The sequence below is a fragment of the Antedon bifida genome, chromosome 3 (genome assembly GCF_963402885.1).
Source record: "Antedon bifida chromosome 3, ecAntBifi1.1, whole genome shotgun sequence".
In the NCBI taxonomy this organism is placed as follows: domain Eukaryota; kingdom Metazoa; phylum Echinodermata; class Crinoidea; order Comatulida; family Antedonidae; genus Antedon; species Antedon bifida.
The window spans coordinates 2,868,310-2,889,846 of NC_136228.1; the positions used below are offsets into that span (position 1 = coordinate 2,868,310).

Here is a 21,537-nt window from a genome sequence, read left to right on the forward strand (position 1 = left end):
AAAGGAAACTTATACTTCTCACTCCATTCTCATAAGTAGCCTATAAATACAATGATTAACCATGGTTTGCTTATTGAGTTTCTATAATCATTAAAATCGATACATCCGGGCATTTTCCAAAACGCTACGTCATTTATTGTTCGCGCACAGTTTACTATATAGATCTGTGCTGGCCTAGTCATCCGTCTATTCAGTTGTTGCAATCATTGTACCATTCACTACCGTTGTTAATTAGCAACTGATTTCTCAACATGTCTTATAAACTCACTTACTTTGCTGGAAGAGGTCGAGCGGAGAATGCTAGGCTATTATTTGCAGTTGCAGGCGTTCAATATGAAGACATACGGGTTGAAAGTGCCTGGTCCGAGGATTGGGCGCAGGTTAAAGGCAGTAAGTATATGAAATACAGTCTGAGATTACTATTATTATTAACCTAGGTACGTTAAGATAATATTGTATGATACATGTGAATTTTGCTCCATTTATAAATAATGTTTGTAGCAAAATGATATACAATTAATATAGACATGTAGGCCTATGTATCTCTGTATTTATTGTGGGCCCTCCATGACCTAAATTATTGAGCGTTCTGTAAAGCGTTAATTTCATATTTAATTGAAATTATACATATGTGAACACTCCCATGGTTTTCCGGGTGTCCGCTGTACGTGTCGCAAGTTTCAAGGTTTAGCCCTCCAATTCCACTCTGAAAATCGTACTATTACATACACACGTAGTTCGAGTCTGTTGGGGGTTTGAGCCGTCACCCCTCATCCACACCCATTAAATGTGACCCGTTGAGAATGTCAAAAGGTTAATACTGATTTTATTTAATTTGCTTAAGAATGACTGGCTGGTGGCTTACAGCGAATCAAGAATTCTTTCCTATAATTGTTTGTAGCCTTGTACCACAAAAACATTCTAAAAGGAAACAATAAAAGTGGTGACACTGACCTTGTTATTTAATCTAGGCTTTGCTATTACAATGTAGGCCTACATTTACCTTATTATTTTATTATCTTTTTACTGCTTTTTCTGGTAGAATAAATTCCGACAAAAAATGATAGGCCTACGCCTGAGTATTATGCTAATAGGCCTACTAATGTTGTGTTAAGGACAATTTACACAGACGAGCGGTAACGGTAAGCGGAAAGCCGCGTAGCTTGTCCCGCGTAGAATCTGTATCTATCCTGAGCAGAAACCGCCTGTCCACTCCGCGCATTGTGTAATAAATGGTCACAAGGAATAACATAGATTCTATATTTTTATTAGCGTTACCGCTCGTCTGTGTAAATTGGTCTAGTGTAATCTCACGATCGTCTCATTATTATTTATCTAGATGAACTATCTCAACATAGTTTGATGTTAACGCACATGTCACTTCAGTGGCAACAATGGAAAAAATCACCATAAAAATGACAATTTTCTTAATCTGTTTTGTATTTTACTAACGATAGAATCGTCTTTTTTAGCCTCGGAAAAATAGCAGAAAAGCGGTCGTTTTAAAAGCATAATAGCTAGGCCTAATATTATTTATTTTAGAAAGCAACATATTTAATATCATGGCCCCATTAAAACATTTTTACCTGTGGTTATAAACAATGACGTAGGGGAAACTCAAGTGAGTTGACCAATCAGAAGCGACCCTACGAATGGTACATAACGTCGTGATTGGTCAAATTACTTGCAATGCAGTTACGTCATTGCGTTGCGTCCAAAAGTAGGAAGAAAGTTTTATATTACTACTTAGATAAAATCAAATGATTATTGACGCAATACATTTCTTCTTTCATTTATAAGGTACGCCATTCGGAGTACTACCGTTCCTAACACTCTCTGATGGGACATCCATATCAATGTCAGCTGCTATCGCAAATTACTTAGCCCGTGAATTTAGTAAGTAAGTGTTTTATGTTGCATTACATTATACATTGATAGTGATGGTGAAGGAATTGTTGAAGATAATGACGATCAGCGGAGTAATATTGACATTGATGATGAGTGATTATTTTCGTCATATTGTATTGTAACAAAAATATTAACGAAGGACTTTTAAAATTTCAATAATCGAAAATGATTACGACTATTCAAATATCGGTTGTGGTTAATAAAATGATTTTGTCTTTTCTTACATTATGTTTTGCTAATTTAGATCTATATGGTAAAAACAATAAGGAAAACACACAGGTTGACACTATAACCAATGCTTTAACTGATATTATGGATTTGTTCTATAAGTATCTGTTAGCAAAGGAGGACGCAAAGGTAGGAGGACCATCAGTAACTTGATTCTGTCACCAACACTATTTGTATGATATGTTCGAAGGGGCTAGGCTCTGCTGATTCAGTAAAACGAGTTGGAATGGGCCCGATCATCCATGGGCCCGATCGTCTGACAATCGATCCTCACACCATTAACACTATTTGTTTTATATGTCCGGAGGGGGTATGGCTCTGCCCATTCAGTAAAACGAGAAAACTGTGAGAGAAAGAGTGTGAGTTTGCTCTATTTTGACCCGGCGACGGTGGTTGCGTTCCAGGCCTGCAGTTCATAGCGAAAATAATAAACCAAGAAATTAGTTTTGGTTTTTTTTTTAATAATCTATAAATAAATCGCTTTTTTTAAGGATATATCATAAACGGTTTGTTTCTTCGGAAGTAATTAATTTTTATTAAAACTACAAAATTGCCTTCAAATTCTGATTTTATTGATCTTCATGTTTTTGGGGTAATAATACATCTTTCAAGATATAAATATGAATAATTAATTTTATAGGCAGAAACATTGAAAAACGTTTTGGATAAAGTTGAAATCTACGGTGTTGCCATGGAAGCGAGTTTAAAACAAAACAATGGCGGCAATGGCTACTTCGTTGGAAAAGGTGTAAGTTGGGTTTTTTATGTTTGTTGAAAACTTGGAATGATAATTAGGAATGATAGTTATACAGTATCATATTAGAAGAGAACACATATTGGAATTACTGGTCTCTTCTGTTTTATATCAGCAGCTCCGGAGCACTGGGGCAAACTCTATTATCTCTATGCGCACAAACTAAAAAGTACAAATCACCAATCTACCGATTACCAACAATAACAATGCGTACCCTGCTTGCTACGTATTATTTTATACCGCTATACATTACGTCATTCTGAAATCAATCACGCATAACGAACAGGGCCGCATGTCTCTGATAACGAACAGAGCCATATATATATGGCTCTGATAACGAAGAGTAACTAGCGCCATCACGTAACTGTAATATTGATCATTTATTTTTCATTACAGTTAACATTGGCCGACATCGCATTTTTCACCACATTTGCAGATAATGTAAAAGCTGTGGAGCCAAATGTCCTTGATAAATATCCCCTACTGAATGGCTTGCTGGAGCGTGTAGGAGCCGATGAGAAGATTGCAAAGTGGGTTGAGACCAGGCCTAAGACAATATATTGAAAAAACTTGTTGAATACTAGTATGAGATCGTTGTGCGCAACAATAATAATACTGTTATTTCGTAACTTAGCATCGTCATAAAAAAGTTGGGTATTTTACAGTATATCGATCGATATTTTAATGATTCAATTGAATAAATCAAATTAAAGCTTTTCTTGTTTGTTTGGTTTTTTGTTAGATTTCGTTTTTCTTATATTTGTCGGATTTGGATGATGTTATTTTGTGATGATGCGATTGTGATTTGTTAGATTCGTATTGCATCATCATCATCATCATCATCATATCACCATCGTCGTCATCTACGTGATATTTGTTATTAAAGATTAAAAATATCCGCTAGTCGTTATGAGAAAATGATTTCCATGCAGCCCAGAGTCAATATTTATTTATTTATTTATAAAAAATAATAATTTGTCCAAAAACGAATAATTATTATAATCAATAGCTTAAACTTTTAATTTAGCAAAGGGTTTAAAGTTAACCTTTTGATTGGAAACAAACCTGAAATGGCTATAATTATTATTTTAATCATGAAATTAAAAATTCAACTTACGCGCGTATGCTGTATATGAAATGTGTTATAGCGCCCCCTTGTAGTAAAGGTATTTGTTTGGCGTTGAGTACAGTACTTAGTTACCGTACCGACCGGTTTACAACACAAGACAAACTAAGCATCCGCTTAAACCGAAATAAAGTAGACTTCATTAAGTAAGTGAATATTGTTTGTCTAGTAATTTTAATAATAGAGATACTATTATTTTATAGGCCTACTTGATTTTTTTAAATATTTTAAATAGAATTGTTTATATCCTCAATTCTACTTTGTTCTTTTTTTATTTATCATTATAAATGCGGATTGATATTAAGCACGTCAGACATCGTTATTGAAGCATGCACTTGTTGCTGATTGATTGCTTAGTAAAGTTTGTCATGCCTGACTTTGTATTTGTTTGTGTCTGGTTTTAGAAAAAGACAAACAACATTCCAGACAATATAATAATGAATGTTAATCTAAAAATCAAACCGTAAAATACAATGGCTGCCGTTCAGGATATCCCAACATACTCTGGGTCCGGTGTAAGTGTTAATAAAGTTTCTTGGAAAGAGGTATCACCAGTTAGGCCCAGTCGCAAGAAATCGCAACGCAGCAATGGTAGGTCTTCCCCCTCCAGGAAGCGGGTTAATTCGGGTGGGCATCGGTCTAACCTTAGGCCTAGCAGTAGGAAAGCTGTCTTGCAACCAAGACCTCCAGTGAAAGAAGAACAAGATATTCAGTCGAATGAAGACACTTTTCAGAATGACAGAACCGTTATTCGATCAAGGGCCAGGCGTCGACGACCTTGGGAGGTAGGATTATAAAATTATTTATGTTTAAGGCTTTTTAAGAAGTTATGAATCATGATGCTGCTTTAAACTAGGTATGCTCATGGAGTAAAGAATAATAATATTCTTTGCTCCATGGTATGCTTAAAAGTACATAAAAAAACTGTGTCAATAAATATCACAGCTAGAAATAAAGACATTTTTCAATTTAAATTTGTTTTTGCTTTCTGTTTCTAAAAATATTTTTCTTTAATAGGCATCACCATTTCTTAGTGTCAATACCGTGTCACCAGATAAAATTGTCGTCGGTAAGTATAAACACTGAAGATGCTAATAGTTATTCACATGAACAGACACTTGTCATTCTTACCATCACAGAAATCTTAAACCATTAAACACACATTTTAATAATTTCCGGTAATCATTACTTTTCCTATAATTTAAAGGTTTGTGACCACAAAAATAAATTGCAACATATTTTAAACATGCGTGACATGAATGAACGATGATCCATCGCATCATGATTGGTCAAATTGCATTGCACTTACGTCTTTGCGTTACATCTGAGTACATGTGGTTGTTTAAAACCAATATAAAATCTGATTTATAATAACCCTATCACTGTGCAGCATTAGTCACAACTATGTGCGTAATATTTATTTAAGAACAAAATATGAAAGGCTAAATAGGGTAATGCCGGTACACGCAGTGAAAGGGTTAAGTTTATCACCTTTACAATATTTCTCAGATTTAGATCCTCAAGAATCACCAGCCAGCAGTCATCACACATCTGCCCGACCAATGAGGAGGGAGCAGACAATGTCTAGAAACCAATCCAGTCAACTACGGCGCTCACGCACACCAAAGCTTGCATCTAGATGTTCATCAAGGACAACTCCATTCGACTTCTATTCATTTTACACCCATAAGTACGAAGATGTTTATTGTTTATATTTCTACCCACAAAATAATTAGTGAAGGGGAAAATGGTTATTAAGATTCAGTTATACTCGCCAAACCGCTTTGTTTATCAAGGAAAAGTTTTGGCAACTCGAATGTTGTGAAATGTCGGTGTATGGTACAGTGGCGTAATGGATATGAACGTTCACTGGCTAAACCCAGGGGCCCCTGAGCTTATGGGGACACTGAGCAGTGCCCAGAGGAAAAAACAGGCATTAAAATATGTCGAAAAAGTCTAAAAACGTTGGAGGGACTGATGCGAGTAAGCCAGATCTTGAGGTACCTGTATTCTCTATGAATGTGGAGGCATTTTACAGGTGCACCGCCTCCCCTCTTTTCATTGGTATAAGCCCACTAAACCTTTCATTGTGAGGTTTGGCATTAAACTGCTGAGTGGCATAAATTGCTGTTTGTGTTTTGTAGTGTTTGTTTATTATTTTATTACCTTACTATTGGCGATTGAATTCTACATTATACGGTTCGCTGTGAGCTCCTTCCAAAATGTTGGTGTGGGGTTTTGGTTAACTCATCTTTTATCACTAGATTTTTTATTGCATGTGCAAACAAGTCAAGGTTAAAATTGGTCGTAAGCTTGCAAATTAGGCCTTCATGTGAACAACTGCTCTTGATGGGCTCTTGATCTAGCACACTGTCAATACATACAGTAGAAATAGCTGTATTGTTGATAACGCATTATAAGCTGGCTGAAATTTAAATTGATTTAAAAGACATCAAATTGATTGAAATTTAAAATTAGCACTTCATCCGTTAATTCACCTACAGGTCTACCAGGAGCGGACGACCACATGGTGGTAACCGTGGCAATTGGATGCATCAGTCAGTTTAAGCTCTTGTCAAGATTCTGTTCTAACTCTGGGTTTGCAGTGTGTTTATTTATTAATATGGTACTAAAACTACTGTGGTGTTGTTTTCTGTGAAAATTGAATATTACTGTAGCGATACTAAAAAACATGCATGTGATAACATTATATATAACAATGTATTTTATATTTTTATTGTATTATAAACAGATAATAACTTTACTAATCAAAGTTTATTTGCACAAAACAATATGGGACTGGCATATTCACAATCAACTAGTGCCAATTTCAGAATTTGGTAACTGTGACAGAAATGGGAAATGAAATCTGTCACAACATCTATAGTACTAATTTGTAATACTGAACTTTAAGAGCTCGGTCTACACTATCAAATTTTATGTGACAAAAAAATGGTCATATATGGACACAATGACATCATATCACACTAGTTTGATAGTGTAGACAGAGCTTTATAGCTAACACTACATACATTAAATTAGGGGATTTGTGTAGACCATACTGGCTACCAACTTTGTTCGCATTTAACTTCCTTCCTAGCTTTTTCAAGTACTGCTGATAAGTTCTGATATTGCCAAAAGCTCCTAAAATGTTGTAATTTGTTAGTCTGTGTAATATTACTAAACTTTTGAAATTGCTTGAAAACCATTTAACATAATATCTCATAATTGTATCTTTTTCTTTTAATTAAATGAATGTACCTCATTAATTCACTAGTTACTGTAGAGCATGCACTTAGCATAGCCTGAACGTATCATGTAACCGATTACATCTTCTTTAAGGAAAAGATGTCTGTGTTTGTTGTTCTTTCCATTAAAAGACAAGTCTTTTTTGTGGAATTGATGTACTATACTGTATCTTTGTACTTTTCCTTTTTCAAATAATTACACTTATTGACAACCAATCCACTAATTTTCTTTCTCAATTACATTTTGTTCATTATGTCTCATTTGATACTGTCAATGTCTTGCTGTCATTCCAACAGTTCTGTGTTCAACAGTTCTGTGTTCAACAGTTCTGTGTTCAGCAGTTTTATGTTCAACAGTTCTGAGTTCAACAGCTCTGAGTTCAACATCTCTGAGGTCAACATCTCTGTGTTTATACAACATTTCTGTGTTTGGCAGTTCTGTGTTTAACAGTAATCTGCTTGTAGATTTACTAATAAACTTTGAGAAAGTAAAAAATAAAACCAAATTTCAATTGTGTAATGATTTTTGGACATTCCTTCTACTTGTACCAAACAATAATGTGTTGAAAAAACCCTACAGTATGTACTTTCCAAGAAAAATACTAAATACTTCTTTTTGTTCATTCAGGAACCCAAGCTTTATCACTGGTCCACCAAACCTCTGGTCAATGGGTAACAAGTTTTGGCCGTCTTCAAACACTCCTGAGAGGAAACCAAGAATAGTGCCATCTGCCACTGCAATTCAGTCATCCTGTGTCTACCCTAACCAACAAGTTCACTATCCATTCAAGCATGCAGATAGTTCAGAACCATTACCAGTATGTATATACAGGTTTACCTCTAATTAAAGACCCAGTACCAAGTAAAGACATTTTAAGATCACTATGAGACCACTCTTTTATTCTCTATATGAACTCAACCTACTGTAGAGCAAGTTAAACCTCACTTCATACTAGAATTTTTGTTCGCTTAAATTTATTTGTTTTCTACTATAGGAAAGATGTCCAGCACCAGACTTTGATTTAAAAATGCAAACTGCAAATGCTATAAGTGTTGTATCAAAGTCCTTAGCAGCTGAGAGAGACATTGTCAGAAATAAACACAGTGGCCGATTACGCAAAGCAAGGTGTGTTACTATTGTATAATTCTACAAATTCTACACGGGTCTGTTATCAAATTAACTTGAGAAGGTTAATAATAATACCCAGTAGTATCTTGTTAAAATGATGAAGGTACAGTATTATCAAAACTAAATAAGTATGTGCTGGTTCTTTTGCAGACTTAAACCACTTCATGCATTCACACCAGCAGGACCAGGATTAGATCAATGTGCTGGCATCCAACCTGAAAGAAAGCCCCAAAGTCCAACCCAACTCCAGTTGCAAATGCGCAAGCAGCAACTTCTGGATATGCTTCCACCTGAAGTATTTACCGAGCGACCAGAAACAAGAGAGTCAGTTCATCAGACATCAATCGCTTCAAATTTGTCTGAAGACCGGCAGGATGACTTCAATGGATTTACTTTGTAAGAGCAATATCTAGTTTATATGTTAGGTAAATAAATAGCCTGGGCTAAATAGCGCACAGGGAAAGACTTACAGAAACTACCTTCTCCACAAAGGGTCCCTTCGTGTCTTATAGCTGCCACCAAATAGCGCTTGTTCATCTGTCCTCATCAGCTAAAATGGACCAGTACATCGGAGTAACCCCTTACTTTTGCAATAAAGTGCACAGAAAGTAGATGTAATTATTGTGTATTGAAAGACCCACTTAAGTATATAATTGTCAGTGGATTAACTGCAGTTTATTTATTTACAGTCAAACAGAAATCAATGATTCGCTCTCCGAATTGGACAAGATAGTTCAAAGTGATGTGAGTGACAACATCAGTAGCAGCAATGAATACAACCAATTTTTAGACCTGATATCCATCCCAACAGACCTTGAAATGGAAGAAAATCTGATGCAGTATATGTCAATCCATTCACCGAACAAAAAAACTCTTTCAAAGCTTCTGGATAGATCAGCTGGTGAAAGTAGATCTAGCTTCAGTGATGTACTCATGGATGGTGCTGCGGGCATGATTGATTCTGCTTTGACAAAGGGTAAAAATCGACGAAAACCAATCAAAGACAAAGTTTCATTTACCACTCAAAAATCAATTTTAAAAACCTCAAAAGCAACGGGCGAAAACATCTTCAGTGAACTTGTTTGGAGTGGAAACCGTCTTGAGAGAGTACAAATGCCATCAGAACAACAAAACTTCTTTGATGATGAAGCGTTTGATGTTTATGGTGAAAGAACTGCGACAGCACCAGACCAGCCAAATATTCTTGAAGCAGTAGCAAAGGAACATTTGGAGAAGCTTCTGAAAGAGGAGGAAGAAGGAACCCCATTACCAGAAAATGATGACAGTGATTTATCTTTGGATGATAAGTTTACTAAAGATAACAACAATCCTGAAATAGCAGACCCTGTCATTAATGAGGCTGTAGAGACGTCCAAGAAATCTGAGATGATGTCATTTGTTGAAGAAGTATCTTCAAATATTTTGAAGGATGTCACAGACAACTTCTTAAAAGAGAGTGATGATAACAATGTTAGACAATCAGTAACAGATAAATCAGAAATACCAAACACTCCATCTATAGAGATAAAAGTAGACATTACAAATCGGGTTAATGTATCATTAGAAGACATTTGCCAGGCTAGAACAAGTCTGCTTGTTGAAGGTAGTAATGAAAATAATTTGGAAGACCAAATCACATCAACTAACAAAGAGTCAAATGATATAAATGGAAACAAAACTAAATCTGTTACACTCATTAATACTGAAAATAATTCCCAAAATATCGTAACTGGCGACACTGTTTTAAGTCCAGAGCCAAGTACAAAATGTAACAAAACTGAACTAAAAGCCACTGAAGAACTGAATAGTACTATAAGAGAGTTAGTAATAGATGGATCCACAACAAATAACAACAATGATGTTAAAGATGATGAGATCAAAGAGTCTAATTCGATGGAGAATTCAAATAATAAAATCAAAGATTCCAATTTGGTGGAGGATTCCAACAATGAGATCAAAGATTCTAATTCGATGGAGAATTCAAATAATGAAATCAAAGATTCCAATTTTGTTGAGAATTACAAAAATGAGATCAAAGACTCCAATTTGGTGGAGAATCCCAACATCGAGTTCAAAGACTCCAATTCAGAGAATAATTCCAATAATGAAAGTGCACTATATTCAAATGAAAGTTTAATTGATGATCTTATTTTGGAAGATACCAAAACAAGCAATTCTATGTTTATTCCTTCTAAAATTGAAACCAGCATACCTTTAAAAGAAAGTAATGTGGTTGATGAAGAGATTAAGGATAAAAATGGTAATATATATGAATGTTTACCAGAAGTGAAATATGAAAAATCGTTGGATACTTTTCAATCAAATGAATTTCAAGAACAAAGTTCCAGTAATAACAATATTCAGTTTAAATTTGTGAATCAGAATAATGATAAAACATCTCCTAATAGTGTGAAAGGGTCAAATAGACATCATGTAAAAAATGTGCAATTTGTGATTCCAGAATCAATAGAATATAAAGTAGGTGTGCCGTGTGCTAATAAAGGAACTGTTTTAGATGAGCTTTCAGGAGAAAATTGCAATAGTGAAGCTTCAGACATTCCAACTGATTCCAACACATTTTCTGCAGATCTCTTCACAAAAGATGTTGAACAGATTTCTGATAGTGTTAACAAAAATAAAGAGGAGGAACTGGAAGAGGATGATGAGGAAAAAGAAGAAGCCGAAAATGCAAATGATAAAGATGACAGAAGTGAAGACGACAAAAATGATGATGATTCACCAGGATCCAGTGGTGGTTCTGGTTTGCAAGAACCTGGTAATAGTTCTAACGACCATAATAGTGGCAACGATTCAAACAGCCCTGGTGGTACAGATTCACAAACACCTAATGGTGGCACTGATGATTTCCAAAGACCTAATGATGGTTCTGAAAGACCTAATGGTGCCACTGATGGTTCTGAAAGACCTAATGGTGGCACTGATGGTTCTGAAAGACCTGATGGTGGCACTGATGGTTCTCAAAGACCTGATGGTGGAACTCAAGAACATAATGGTAATCCTAACCAAGATTATAGTGATCAAAGTAACTGGAATTCAAAACAGTCTGATACTACCAAACAAACTAGTTTGTCAGAACCAGTAAATGAATCTGATAAAAAGTTTATCGGTACTCTTTCTACTCAAGACATCATGTCTGATATAGATATAGAATACGATGATATACCAGAAATTGATGATAGTGTTTTATTTTGTGGCATATGTGGTCTTGATGAGGACACTTGTGTATGCCCAAGTTCTAAAATTTCACAAGATTTCCAGTCATGCGCCAGGATTGACAGCGGGTACAGTGGATCAAATACATCACGCTCTCAGAAAAGTCTTGAAGTGATGGCATCTTCAAAAGAATGTTGGAGTCCAAGAGAAGATTTGCAGATGACAGATGTTGCCAATGATCTTGTAATGATGTATAGGAACCAGTACAACAATAATGTCGCTAGTCGAGAAGATATGTCTTTTGTGAACATAGTTAATGGCCATTTTCATAATGAGAATTTAAAGAGTGTTTTGTGTAAAAGCCAGATAGTTCAACAGACAGATCATCACTCACTGTTAGACAATGTTGTTGGAAATTGCACCGAGTCCAAAGAGAGTACTCTATCTGCAAATACAGAGTTCGAAGACTCAATCTCGGTGAGGATTTTTGTTTTATATTTTGTGCACTATTTCCTCATATTGTTTTCTTTACTGATTTATTCTCTTACACAACTTATTAATCATTTTAAATTTCTTTTGATTTGTAGCAAGTCAATGTAAATAATTTATGCACTTCATTAAATGGTGGGTGAGTACAAAGCAATTTTTAAAATGCCAATACTTAAAATTCAGAGCCGAACATTTTATTTTGTAACGACCTTTATTTTTAGACTAAAGGCATTGCTCATACTATTTTATATTCATATTTTATTAGTAGTATGATATATATAAATATATATTCTTTTTTTAGTAAGCTTTCCAGTTTACATAAGATAAATAGTTACCGAAGAACTATTACACATTGTGTTTTACATTTATGTTTTTCGTGTAATAACAACCAGTCCATTGATGTTTACTCAAAAGTTAATGTTTTATGACAGCCAAGACGTAAATATTGACATACCTAAATACTTTAATCAATAAGTGTATTTTATTTTTCAAGAGTGTTTATACTGTATATTAATCATGTACATATTTAGGTAGTAATAAGTTTATGGAAGGAGTATTTTTACTTTGGCTGGAAACCTTGATAAATTACCAGAAATATTTATTGTAGTTATAAATGCACAAATCAATCCAGCTCTTGAAGTGAGGATGATTTGGTCAACATGTGCAATGAAGCGTGTAAAGTTTGACAGTTAATTTATCACACAAGTCGTGTGTACAATTGCTGTGTTTTCACATTGTTCCTATATTTTGGCATTTTAGTGTAAATGTACTGAGCTTTATTTTGTCCAGATAGCTCAACGTTGTAAATGACTCTTAGTTTAAATGATTAGCCCAAATTCAGTGCAGGTGATGTTAGATGTGACTTAAAAGTTCATATCGTTTAAGCCAACAAAAAAAATGCAGCAAAAACAACAGGAAACATTACCACCTGCTGTTTGACAAATATAACTGAAGGAGAAGAAAAAATAATGATGCGTAAACAATTAGAATATTCCATTATTAGAAAGAATAATTACTGATGGACTTTAGCATGGATTGATTGCCCCATGGAGTCACAAAAGCTGCATAAAGAGCAGTTAGTTGCTGAAGCAATAAATTATCACAAGCTGTTCGATTTTAAACTCAAAATAAGAATCTTTGACTGTAGAATAAGTAGAATAGTCCGTAATTAGAAGTACCGTTCTAATCTGTCTATTTCGAACAGGTGGTTGGTTTTCCATTTGAATTACAGTACAGTACTATGGGTTTTTTTAAATACATACCCTCAATTAATAATGGATTATTCTAGTCGTGTATTCATAATAAGAAGACGATTCGAGTTTATCTCATGATTTTATCGATGGTATTCATATTTTGAGGTTGTTGATTTCTTATTCCTAAGTTTGTTTTTTTTTTAGTTGTGAAATTTTCAGAAAGCAATTAATTATTTTTATTGGGATTAGAATTTTGTTTTATTCTAGGATGTGTTGACTTGTGAGTATCAATTTTGATTGAATTTTAAAATACCTGTAGACCTTTTTGTATGATTCTTTTTTTCTAGCTTATTTTTACTCCAATGGCAACGTATAGAATATTAGCACTACCATAACGCCAAATTGGTTAAACGTTGAGTTATGTTGTTTCCCCATTAGTCGTTTGTTGCCAAAAATGTTTTTTAGACCGATCAGGTCACAGAGAGGTCATCATGTATTGACTAATTAGATAATGTCTATTCATTGGATAGAAAAATGCTAGATAATGAAAATGAAAAAGAAAGTTCAATCACAAACAGTTCTTCCAGTACTGAAAGAAATGTGAAATGAAAGATATAAATATTATTCCTTGTGCAGAAATTAACTTGCTATACTTTTGGCAATTGACAATATTTTTATTCGGAATATGAAAGTCAGGAGTCAGTCTTTGTTTTGGTCTCAAATTGTGAAACATTTTGTCGTAATCTTCTATTCATGACCTTTAAGATGTGTACACTGATTTGATGATTTGAGCAAATTATATAAATATAAGATGTTTATCCAGTACATTACTGTACCTTTTCATTGTTGTATTTAGCTCATATAACCATAACAATTTAACTTAATGTCATATAGTTTGTTCTTATCTATTTGAGTGACTTATTGTCTTTTAAATGACCTTTATATGTCATCAGTATTGACCATACAACATTATAGCAGGCTATCAGTAGGCCAGATTATCTTGGGTCCAGTCTTTTCATAAGACCTCAATACTACTTTATTATATCTATCTAAAAATTATCCATTGAAAGTGGACGCAAGTTCTTGTGAAAGACGTTAACTATACTTTTATTATATACAAAGCATCTATCAAAGCAGACTATATACAGTAAAGCATCTTGAAAAAGTATCCAGTGAAAGTGGACTAAGTTTTTATAACCAGTATTGGAGAAGTTTAGCTGTCTAAGATTACATATCATTTTACAGTTTGCTTGGCAGCAAATGTGTTTTGACTGCAATACAGTACTTTTCGGTTCCAATGTACATTATTTATATCAAGCAACACTCTTCCATATTAGCTTTTAATTTAAATCATTCTCGCGGTTCAAAGTAAATAGCATAATGCCAGATATATTCAAGGATGCGTTTATGATGTACCGTCACAATGTGGACAAGATATAAAAGGTAAACAATAGGATTTACACAACATTCAAATTCAATTGTGTAATGTTTTAAATTATGTAAAATATGCAAATTTATCTCTTTTTTTGTATAAATTAAAAACTCTTTTCTTTACTCACAGAGACGAGCCAAATACGTTGTCTGTTGTAGCAAGTAGTAAACAGCTATCAAAAACAAGGTACAGTAGAAGATTATACAAACAAATCGACCATTTTTAATATGAAAATGTACCTCATTTTTAAACACTGTTACTCTACTACTAAATAGTGGAAACAGCAGCTTGAATAATTCTTAAATATTAGATTGTATGTATGTAAAAGAATGAAGAGCCAAACATATTGATAATGTTACTACTGTACTTCAAAGTACTTTTGCATCAGGGAGCCAGGTTTGCCTAACCTGGGCATAATTGTACTGAATGTTTTGGTAAAATTACATCGTCAGAGTGGGCAAACCAGAATACAAACAGTCTTTTTGTTATTCCTTCAGGTCAAAGGTTGAAGAAGTGCCTTTAGTTGCTCCAATACCGCCTGTTTGTTTTCGTATTAATGCCCGGCCACCACCAGGTCATGTGTACTACTTTTCATATGGAGAAAATATGAACAAAAATAGGTGAGTAAATAGGAAGAACAGTGATGAGTGTTAGGTTCATTTTTGTTAATCCAATTAAAATTAAACACTGTAAGTACAAATACAGTACAGTAGATCTCCTTCATTTGGATACCCCTATTCAGGGGACATCCCTGTTAGGGGACACCTTCCCGTGAAATGAGCAAGAAGAGAAAATACATTTTAACCAACCCCTTGTTTAACCACAGAACACTTTGTTAGGTCAAACAAGTGTCCCTTTAGTAGTAGTGGTTCTACTCACAGTACAACTAAGTAAGGCTTTATTCGAATCAGCAAGCAGTTGATATTATTTCCGGTTATAAAGTTCATAAAATCTATATAAAAATTTGTTTTCTTAATTCTTATTTATCGTACGATTTGTATCCTTTTTGCATTGCATTTCCTAACCCCAATCAATTAGTTTTCTCTTCTGTACATCATCTTTACTAAAAAAATCTTATTGTAAATTGTTAGAGTGTCACTGTACATAGGAAGAAAAGATGTGCAGCGTCTATGGGGACTATTATTTGGATTTCAAATAAAGTTCAATAAGAAAGGTAAATATTAATTTGCATTATACTTCTATTTTTTAAAAACCTGTATAAACTTTATAAACATTTTTTTATGGCAGAATTGTGTATCAATTGTGTTATCACAACACCGATTGGTGTCTTACGGGCTATGGTATTATCTGGTATTTGATGCTCCTTCATAAAAGGGTTATTTTTTAACATGAATTAAATTAAAAATCTAGAATATTTATTTATTTTACATTGTTCGTTTAGGTTCAGATAGTGAAGCTGGTGTTTTTGCCAACATTGAAGCAAACCCTGAAAGTTCAGTTGAAGGATGTGTTTATTTAATTACAAAGGAAGAACTAAAAACATTGGATAAATTCATTGGATATCCTCAGGTACGTGTAGCAATTTGTAGATAGGTTAGTAAAGCTTTGTTCCCACTAGCAACGCGACATAATGCAACCTACGCAACATAAGAAAATGCACTTCTAATAATTGTGTTTGCCCTCGCCTGCGTGAAATTTTGTCAGTATAACAATTTATTTATTTTGTAAATTTGTTTGTTTTTCTTCCTAATTAGTTTTTTAGCCGTGTCATGTTCCCAGTATGGATGATAAACTCTAATGATCCAGATGCCTTAGGTATAGCACAATACTGTATTCCTGCTGTCATGTATATAGCTACTGATAAGTGGACAACAACAGGTAAAACCACAAGTACTAATAGTGATGCATAAATTCAATATTACATTTGATCTGGCTAAAGGGTCTTTCCACCTGTAAATCTCTAAATAGTTATGTCCCCTGAATAGAAGTTGGTCATATGGTGTTAAAACAAAGTAGGGTTCTAACATCTAAATGCTGTTGACAAAGCATATTGAAATATTATGCTGATATGAAATATAATACCAGCCGTTTTTTTTTCTTTCCTCTAGATATGACCTTGACGTCAAAATACAGTGTACAACAGTGCTTACGTGGGTCAGAACTACTAACACCTAGCTATGTTGAGCACATTGCTGGTTGTGCTAAATCCTAGTCTTGATCATCGAATACTTAAGTGGGATACAGCTTCAGTGTGCATGTATTTGAGTATGCACGTATTTGAGTGTGCCGGGTCTCAAATATGTCATGAGATCAGATGCTTTTCCATAATACCAGAATACAGTTTACTAACAGTAAAGTATGTGCACATTTCTGATTGGTCCATGAAGTGTCACAAGATCAGATAACGTGATTGAATATCAGAATACAACATACTGCCCACTTCAGTATGTTCACATTTCTGGTTGAACCAGGTGTCAAATACTGCATCAGATCAGATACCTTGAATGAACTTCAGAATATACTGCCCACTTCAATACGTGCACATTTCTGGTTGGGCCAGGTATCTCATGAGATCAGTTAGCAGACATCAGAAAATGGCTTACACTGCGCTTCAATATGCGACAACTGAATACAACTTACAGGACATTTCAGCACAGGTACCACATTTCTGGTTGGCCAGGTCCCACGTTGAGAATTCGGCTTACAACAATACTTGCATGTTCCAGTTTTCAACATGTTAGTACATTATATATCACATTTCTGGTTACACTAGGTGTGAAAAGGTGTAACCCATAAAACACCCTTCACTTGACTCAGAAACATTGATAGTTGGAGTTGTGATGGAAAGATGAAGAACAAAGCAGTGATCCCAGTCTCTAACACTTCAGATGGATGAATTGTCTGGATATGTCAGGATATGTCAGGACTTCAATAGCATGGCTCAGTTGATATTCTATTTAGAACAAATTAGTTGTCTTATGATAAAACATGAAAGAATACAGTGTTATGTACAATAGTGCTTGTTGCTCAGAGAAACCAATTCAAAGGAAAACTCTGATGGTGTTACTGCAATGCTCACATGGCTCAGAGCACCTCATTGGATCCGGAAGGTTATGACCATGGAGGTCCATGGTTATGACTGTATCAATGTTTTGGCAGGAGAACCCTGAATTGCTGTGATTTGTAGATTGGTTGCTGTAGATCTCTGTGAAAATGAAAAGAGGGCGAAGAAAAGAGAAACAATTTTGTGAAAATAAACAAACTACATATAATTTGCAAGAGGTTCCAACCTTTCGGAAATCATGAATCCTTCGTGTATATTATTGATATTTGTTTCAACGCTAAACTTGGTGTTCGGCAGTGTTCTCATTTGCCCAGAAGCTATACCATTGCGTGAACATAAGTCATTTGAACAGGGAAGAAGCAAGTATGGATCGATACTATTCTACCGCAACCTACTATCTTTCATATTATTGGACGGCTGTATTGGTAGAAACCACTCACAACCACAAAATGTTTACAAAATAACACTACCTCGCACTTCAGAGCATTTTCTTCTTTGCTTAAGTGCCATTTATGATGCCTTGATGTTCAACATTCTGCTGTAAAGATGACACCTTGTATTTTTGTAATTAAAACAGAGCTTTCAGAAAACACAATTATTCATTAACGATCGACGATAAATTTTTAAAGATATATATATATATATATATATTTTCCAACAGAAAACAATATATTAAAAAAGTTTTTATCCTATAGTTCAATCGAATGACGTCATAATCAATAAGAATAATATCTATTGTATTGTATGTATTTCTTATTGATCATGTGTAAAGATATTATTTTTTAGTTCTAGAATTAAATGTAGGCGGATAAAATTGGGACTATTTTACGGGAGAATGTAGCTCAGCTGTATATCAGCTGTATATCACAATCACATCAATCTATCGTAATATCACCATTCTTTTTGTAAAACATTAAGATTCAGTTTCTATATTTAAAATATTTTCTATAATTGTAACCGTTTAGGAACAGTTGTGTAGACATGGTCAAGGTGCATTGACACCCAACCTGGACCCCTTTCAATATAAGCAAATCAAATGCTAACAGATACAACATTATGTTTAGCAATTTACACATTTTAGGCCCCTATTTAAAAAAACAAACAGGAACAAACTTAAAATTAGAGAAAAGATTCATCTCGATCTCTAGATAGTCCTCCACCCACCCCCTTTTAGTCCTAGAGTAAGTCGCTGAAGAGAAGATAGATTTATGCCTACAAACAAAGTATATGGAAATAATTGGCCTGCTGGTTACGTAGGATTTGCCAAACATTGTCATAAATTAGGCGTATTTATTGGAGCTTTCACTGCTTGTCTCTATTTTGAAGCACGTCCTACCAAGGAAGAGTTAAATTATGTTATTTAACTCTTCCCTGGTCCTACGAACTGGTTCGTGTCTATACTCTCTTATCAAATAAAGATCAAATTTGTTAACAGGTAGTTAGGATTTAAATACTTTATTACAAGGATCTACAACGTGTCATTGAACCTTACAAACACTTATCCCCCAGTTTGAAGTAATACCAGGATTTATACTTTATATACCATATAAAGCCAATCAGATAATTATAATAATAATAACTGACATTAACTCTCTTTCTATAGACAGGATCTATAAACGTATGGTTTGTTTAAGTATCATAAAACCAATCAAATATTAATATTCATAATAATGATTTTATCAAATTAAATCTCTCCTTACAAACCGGATAATATTTGATAACAGGCTTACCTTTTGAGTCGGATATGTACTTGCGTAGACACGTGCCTTCAAGACGATTAAGTCGTTTACTGTAGTGTGTTTTCACATTTGATTTTTTCCTAATTCAAGTTTATCCATAGATCTTAGATTAGGTAGGCCTACTCCAAGGTGATATTTCTCTAAAGCTCTGTCTCAAACTAGACAGTGTAATGTGCCCAAATATGGTAGTGATATGACATCATGTCCGTGGGCATATCACATTTTTTTGTCACATAAAGTTTGATAGTGTAGCGCTTAAGGATGTGTTCATACGAAAAGCTATATATAATAAATAGTTTGGTAAAGATTTTGTTTCCCATAAACCTGTAGATTGACACTAAATTCATTTTTTTTTCCATAATTTTCAGTTCAGAAATTTTATTTTGTACACATTTGTAATATATAATATTTTACTGAAATTGATGAATATTATATTTTTATATATACGATATGTGCTTTCAATTTGATTAAAAATAAATTTGATATTTTGCTATATTTGCACCGCTTAAAAATAAAATTGTATGTAGTAATTATTAAATTTTTATTTGTAGTTGCCTCCGAAAAAATTGTTTACTGATAAATAATTTGCAATCACTCGTATAATCAATTGGTGCTTTATGATTAATTTATTAAATTTTAATATTGTTTTGCTAGACCTAGTATTGATTTGTATATTTTGTTAATCACTTTTATGAATGTTAATGTAAGACAAAAACTATTAGATTGTATATTGTTGCATTGGTAGCTTTCGAACAGAACACTGGGTTCGAATCCTGCAACACACATTTTTTTTCCTTCAGAAATTATTGCCATGCCTTTCATGTTGAACACCTTAATTGTTATACTTCTTTAAATGCAATTGCATAATGTTTTTTTTATTTTTTATTGTATATGTACCTTAGTACAACCAATAGTTGCAGTATTTTTGTTGTTGGCCTACTTATTGTTGTGTCTCAATAAAGACAGTACGTTATACTTAGATTACTGAATGTTTATTAAAAGTACATAACAGCTATACACCTTTCTAAACCAGACTTGGAATTCCTAAAGTCCCTAATTCACATGTTATGTATTTTGATGGCAAGCTTTGGCTTTCAACTACCTTGCGTTCTTGAATATGACCTGTGACCTTTTGTTCAGTTTGGTTGAAAGTGCCGCGTGTGTTCTTTAGTTTATTGCATTGGTTGAACCAAAAACAATTCCTTGCATTATTCCTGTTTTCTCATTGTTTTGTTTCACAACATAAATAGCATATCTTCCTAATTCTTTTGCGTTAATTGATTGAGTTTATTCATTATATTCTTAAAGGTTTTGGTTAGTTCTTGTAAAATTACGTCACTCAATAAAATAGTCTTGTCTGTGTGATTATTGGCGTTGATGGAACCCAATCACAGTCTTCTTTGGTTTTCCGGTCCATCAACCAATCACAATGTTTTATACTTTTAGCCAATCAATAGCAAATAAACACATAGTCATAAATTAACTATAAACTTGGAGTTTGCAAACAGATTAAGTTTGGTAAAGTTTCTTGTAGAACTTCTCCTAACAGGCAAACTTGGAGTTTGAAAACAGATTAAGTTTGGTAAAGTTTCTTGTAGAACTTCTCCTAACAGGCAAACTTGGAGTTTGAAAACAGATTAAGTTTGGTAAAGTTTCTTGTAGAACTTCTCCTAACAGGCAAACTTGGAGTTTGCAAACAGATTAAGTTTGCTATGAGAACAACACCATGCCGTTTCATTTGTATAATTAATTAATCACACATCTCAACTTTTCCATCTTGTGCCCTTTTGTTCTTTGTTGAAGTAATTTCTGGATTAAAATTATGTCCGGTTATTTTGAAGACCAATGATAAATATAATAATTATTTCACCACTTCCAGATTCCGACTCAAAGTTATTCAATTTCTTGATTATTAAGTGGTCGAATATTTAACTATAGGCCTACATCCGTAATTTTAAGTATAGTTATAATTTTTGCATAATTAGCAATACAATAATGACTAATATGATTTGAGTTGTTTATTGTTAATTTCCGGATCTTATTAGATCAAAAGAGTCCGGCGCTTCCTTTTATGAATAATTGTTAAAAATTG

General features: G+C 33.9%; 2 protein-coding genes across 2 annotated transcripts; both read left to right on the forward strand.

Annotated features, from left to right (window-relative positions):
* The first annotated feature begins 66 nt into the window (after positions 1-66).
* Positions 67-3,607, forward strand: LOC144838761 (S-crystallin SL11-like). The gene is made up of 5 exons (XM_078694233.1): positions 67-390; positions 1,801-1,896; positions 2,153-2,265; positions 2,777-2,884; positions 3,287-3,607. Exons 1-5 carry the CDS (start codon positions 252-254, stop codon positions 3,452-3,454), a joined length of 624 nt encoding a protein of 207 aa, XP_078550359.1. The 5' UTR covers positions 67-251; the 3' UTR covers positions 3,455-3,607.
* A 798-nt stretch (positions 3,608-4,405) lies between these two features.
* Positions 4,406-18,808, forward strand: LOC144837375 (uncharacterized). Its single transcript, XM_078692448.1, has 16 exons — positions 4,406-4,801; positions 5,034-5,085; positions 5,526-5,706; positions 6,521-6,574; positions 7,893-8,082; positions 8,260-8,390; positions 8,544-8,789; positions 9,083-10,253; positions 10,425-12,044; positions 12,155-12,195; positions 14,811-14,867; positions 15,179-15,301; positions 15,773-15,855; positions 16,084-16,211; positions 16,397-16,520; positions 16,751-18,808. The coding sequence occupies exons 1-16, from the start codon at positions 4,490-4,492 to the stop codon at positions 16,852-16,854; spliced, it is 4,617 nt and encodes a 1,538-aa protein (XP_078548574.1). The 5' UTR covers positions 4,406-4,489; the 3' UTR covers positions 16,855-18,808.
* The last annotated feature ends 2,729 nt before the right edge of the window (positions 18,809-21,537 follow it).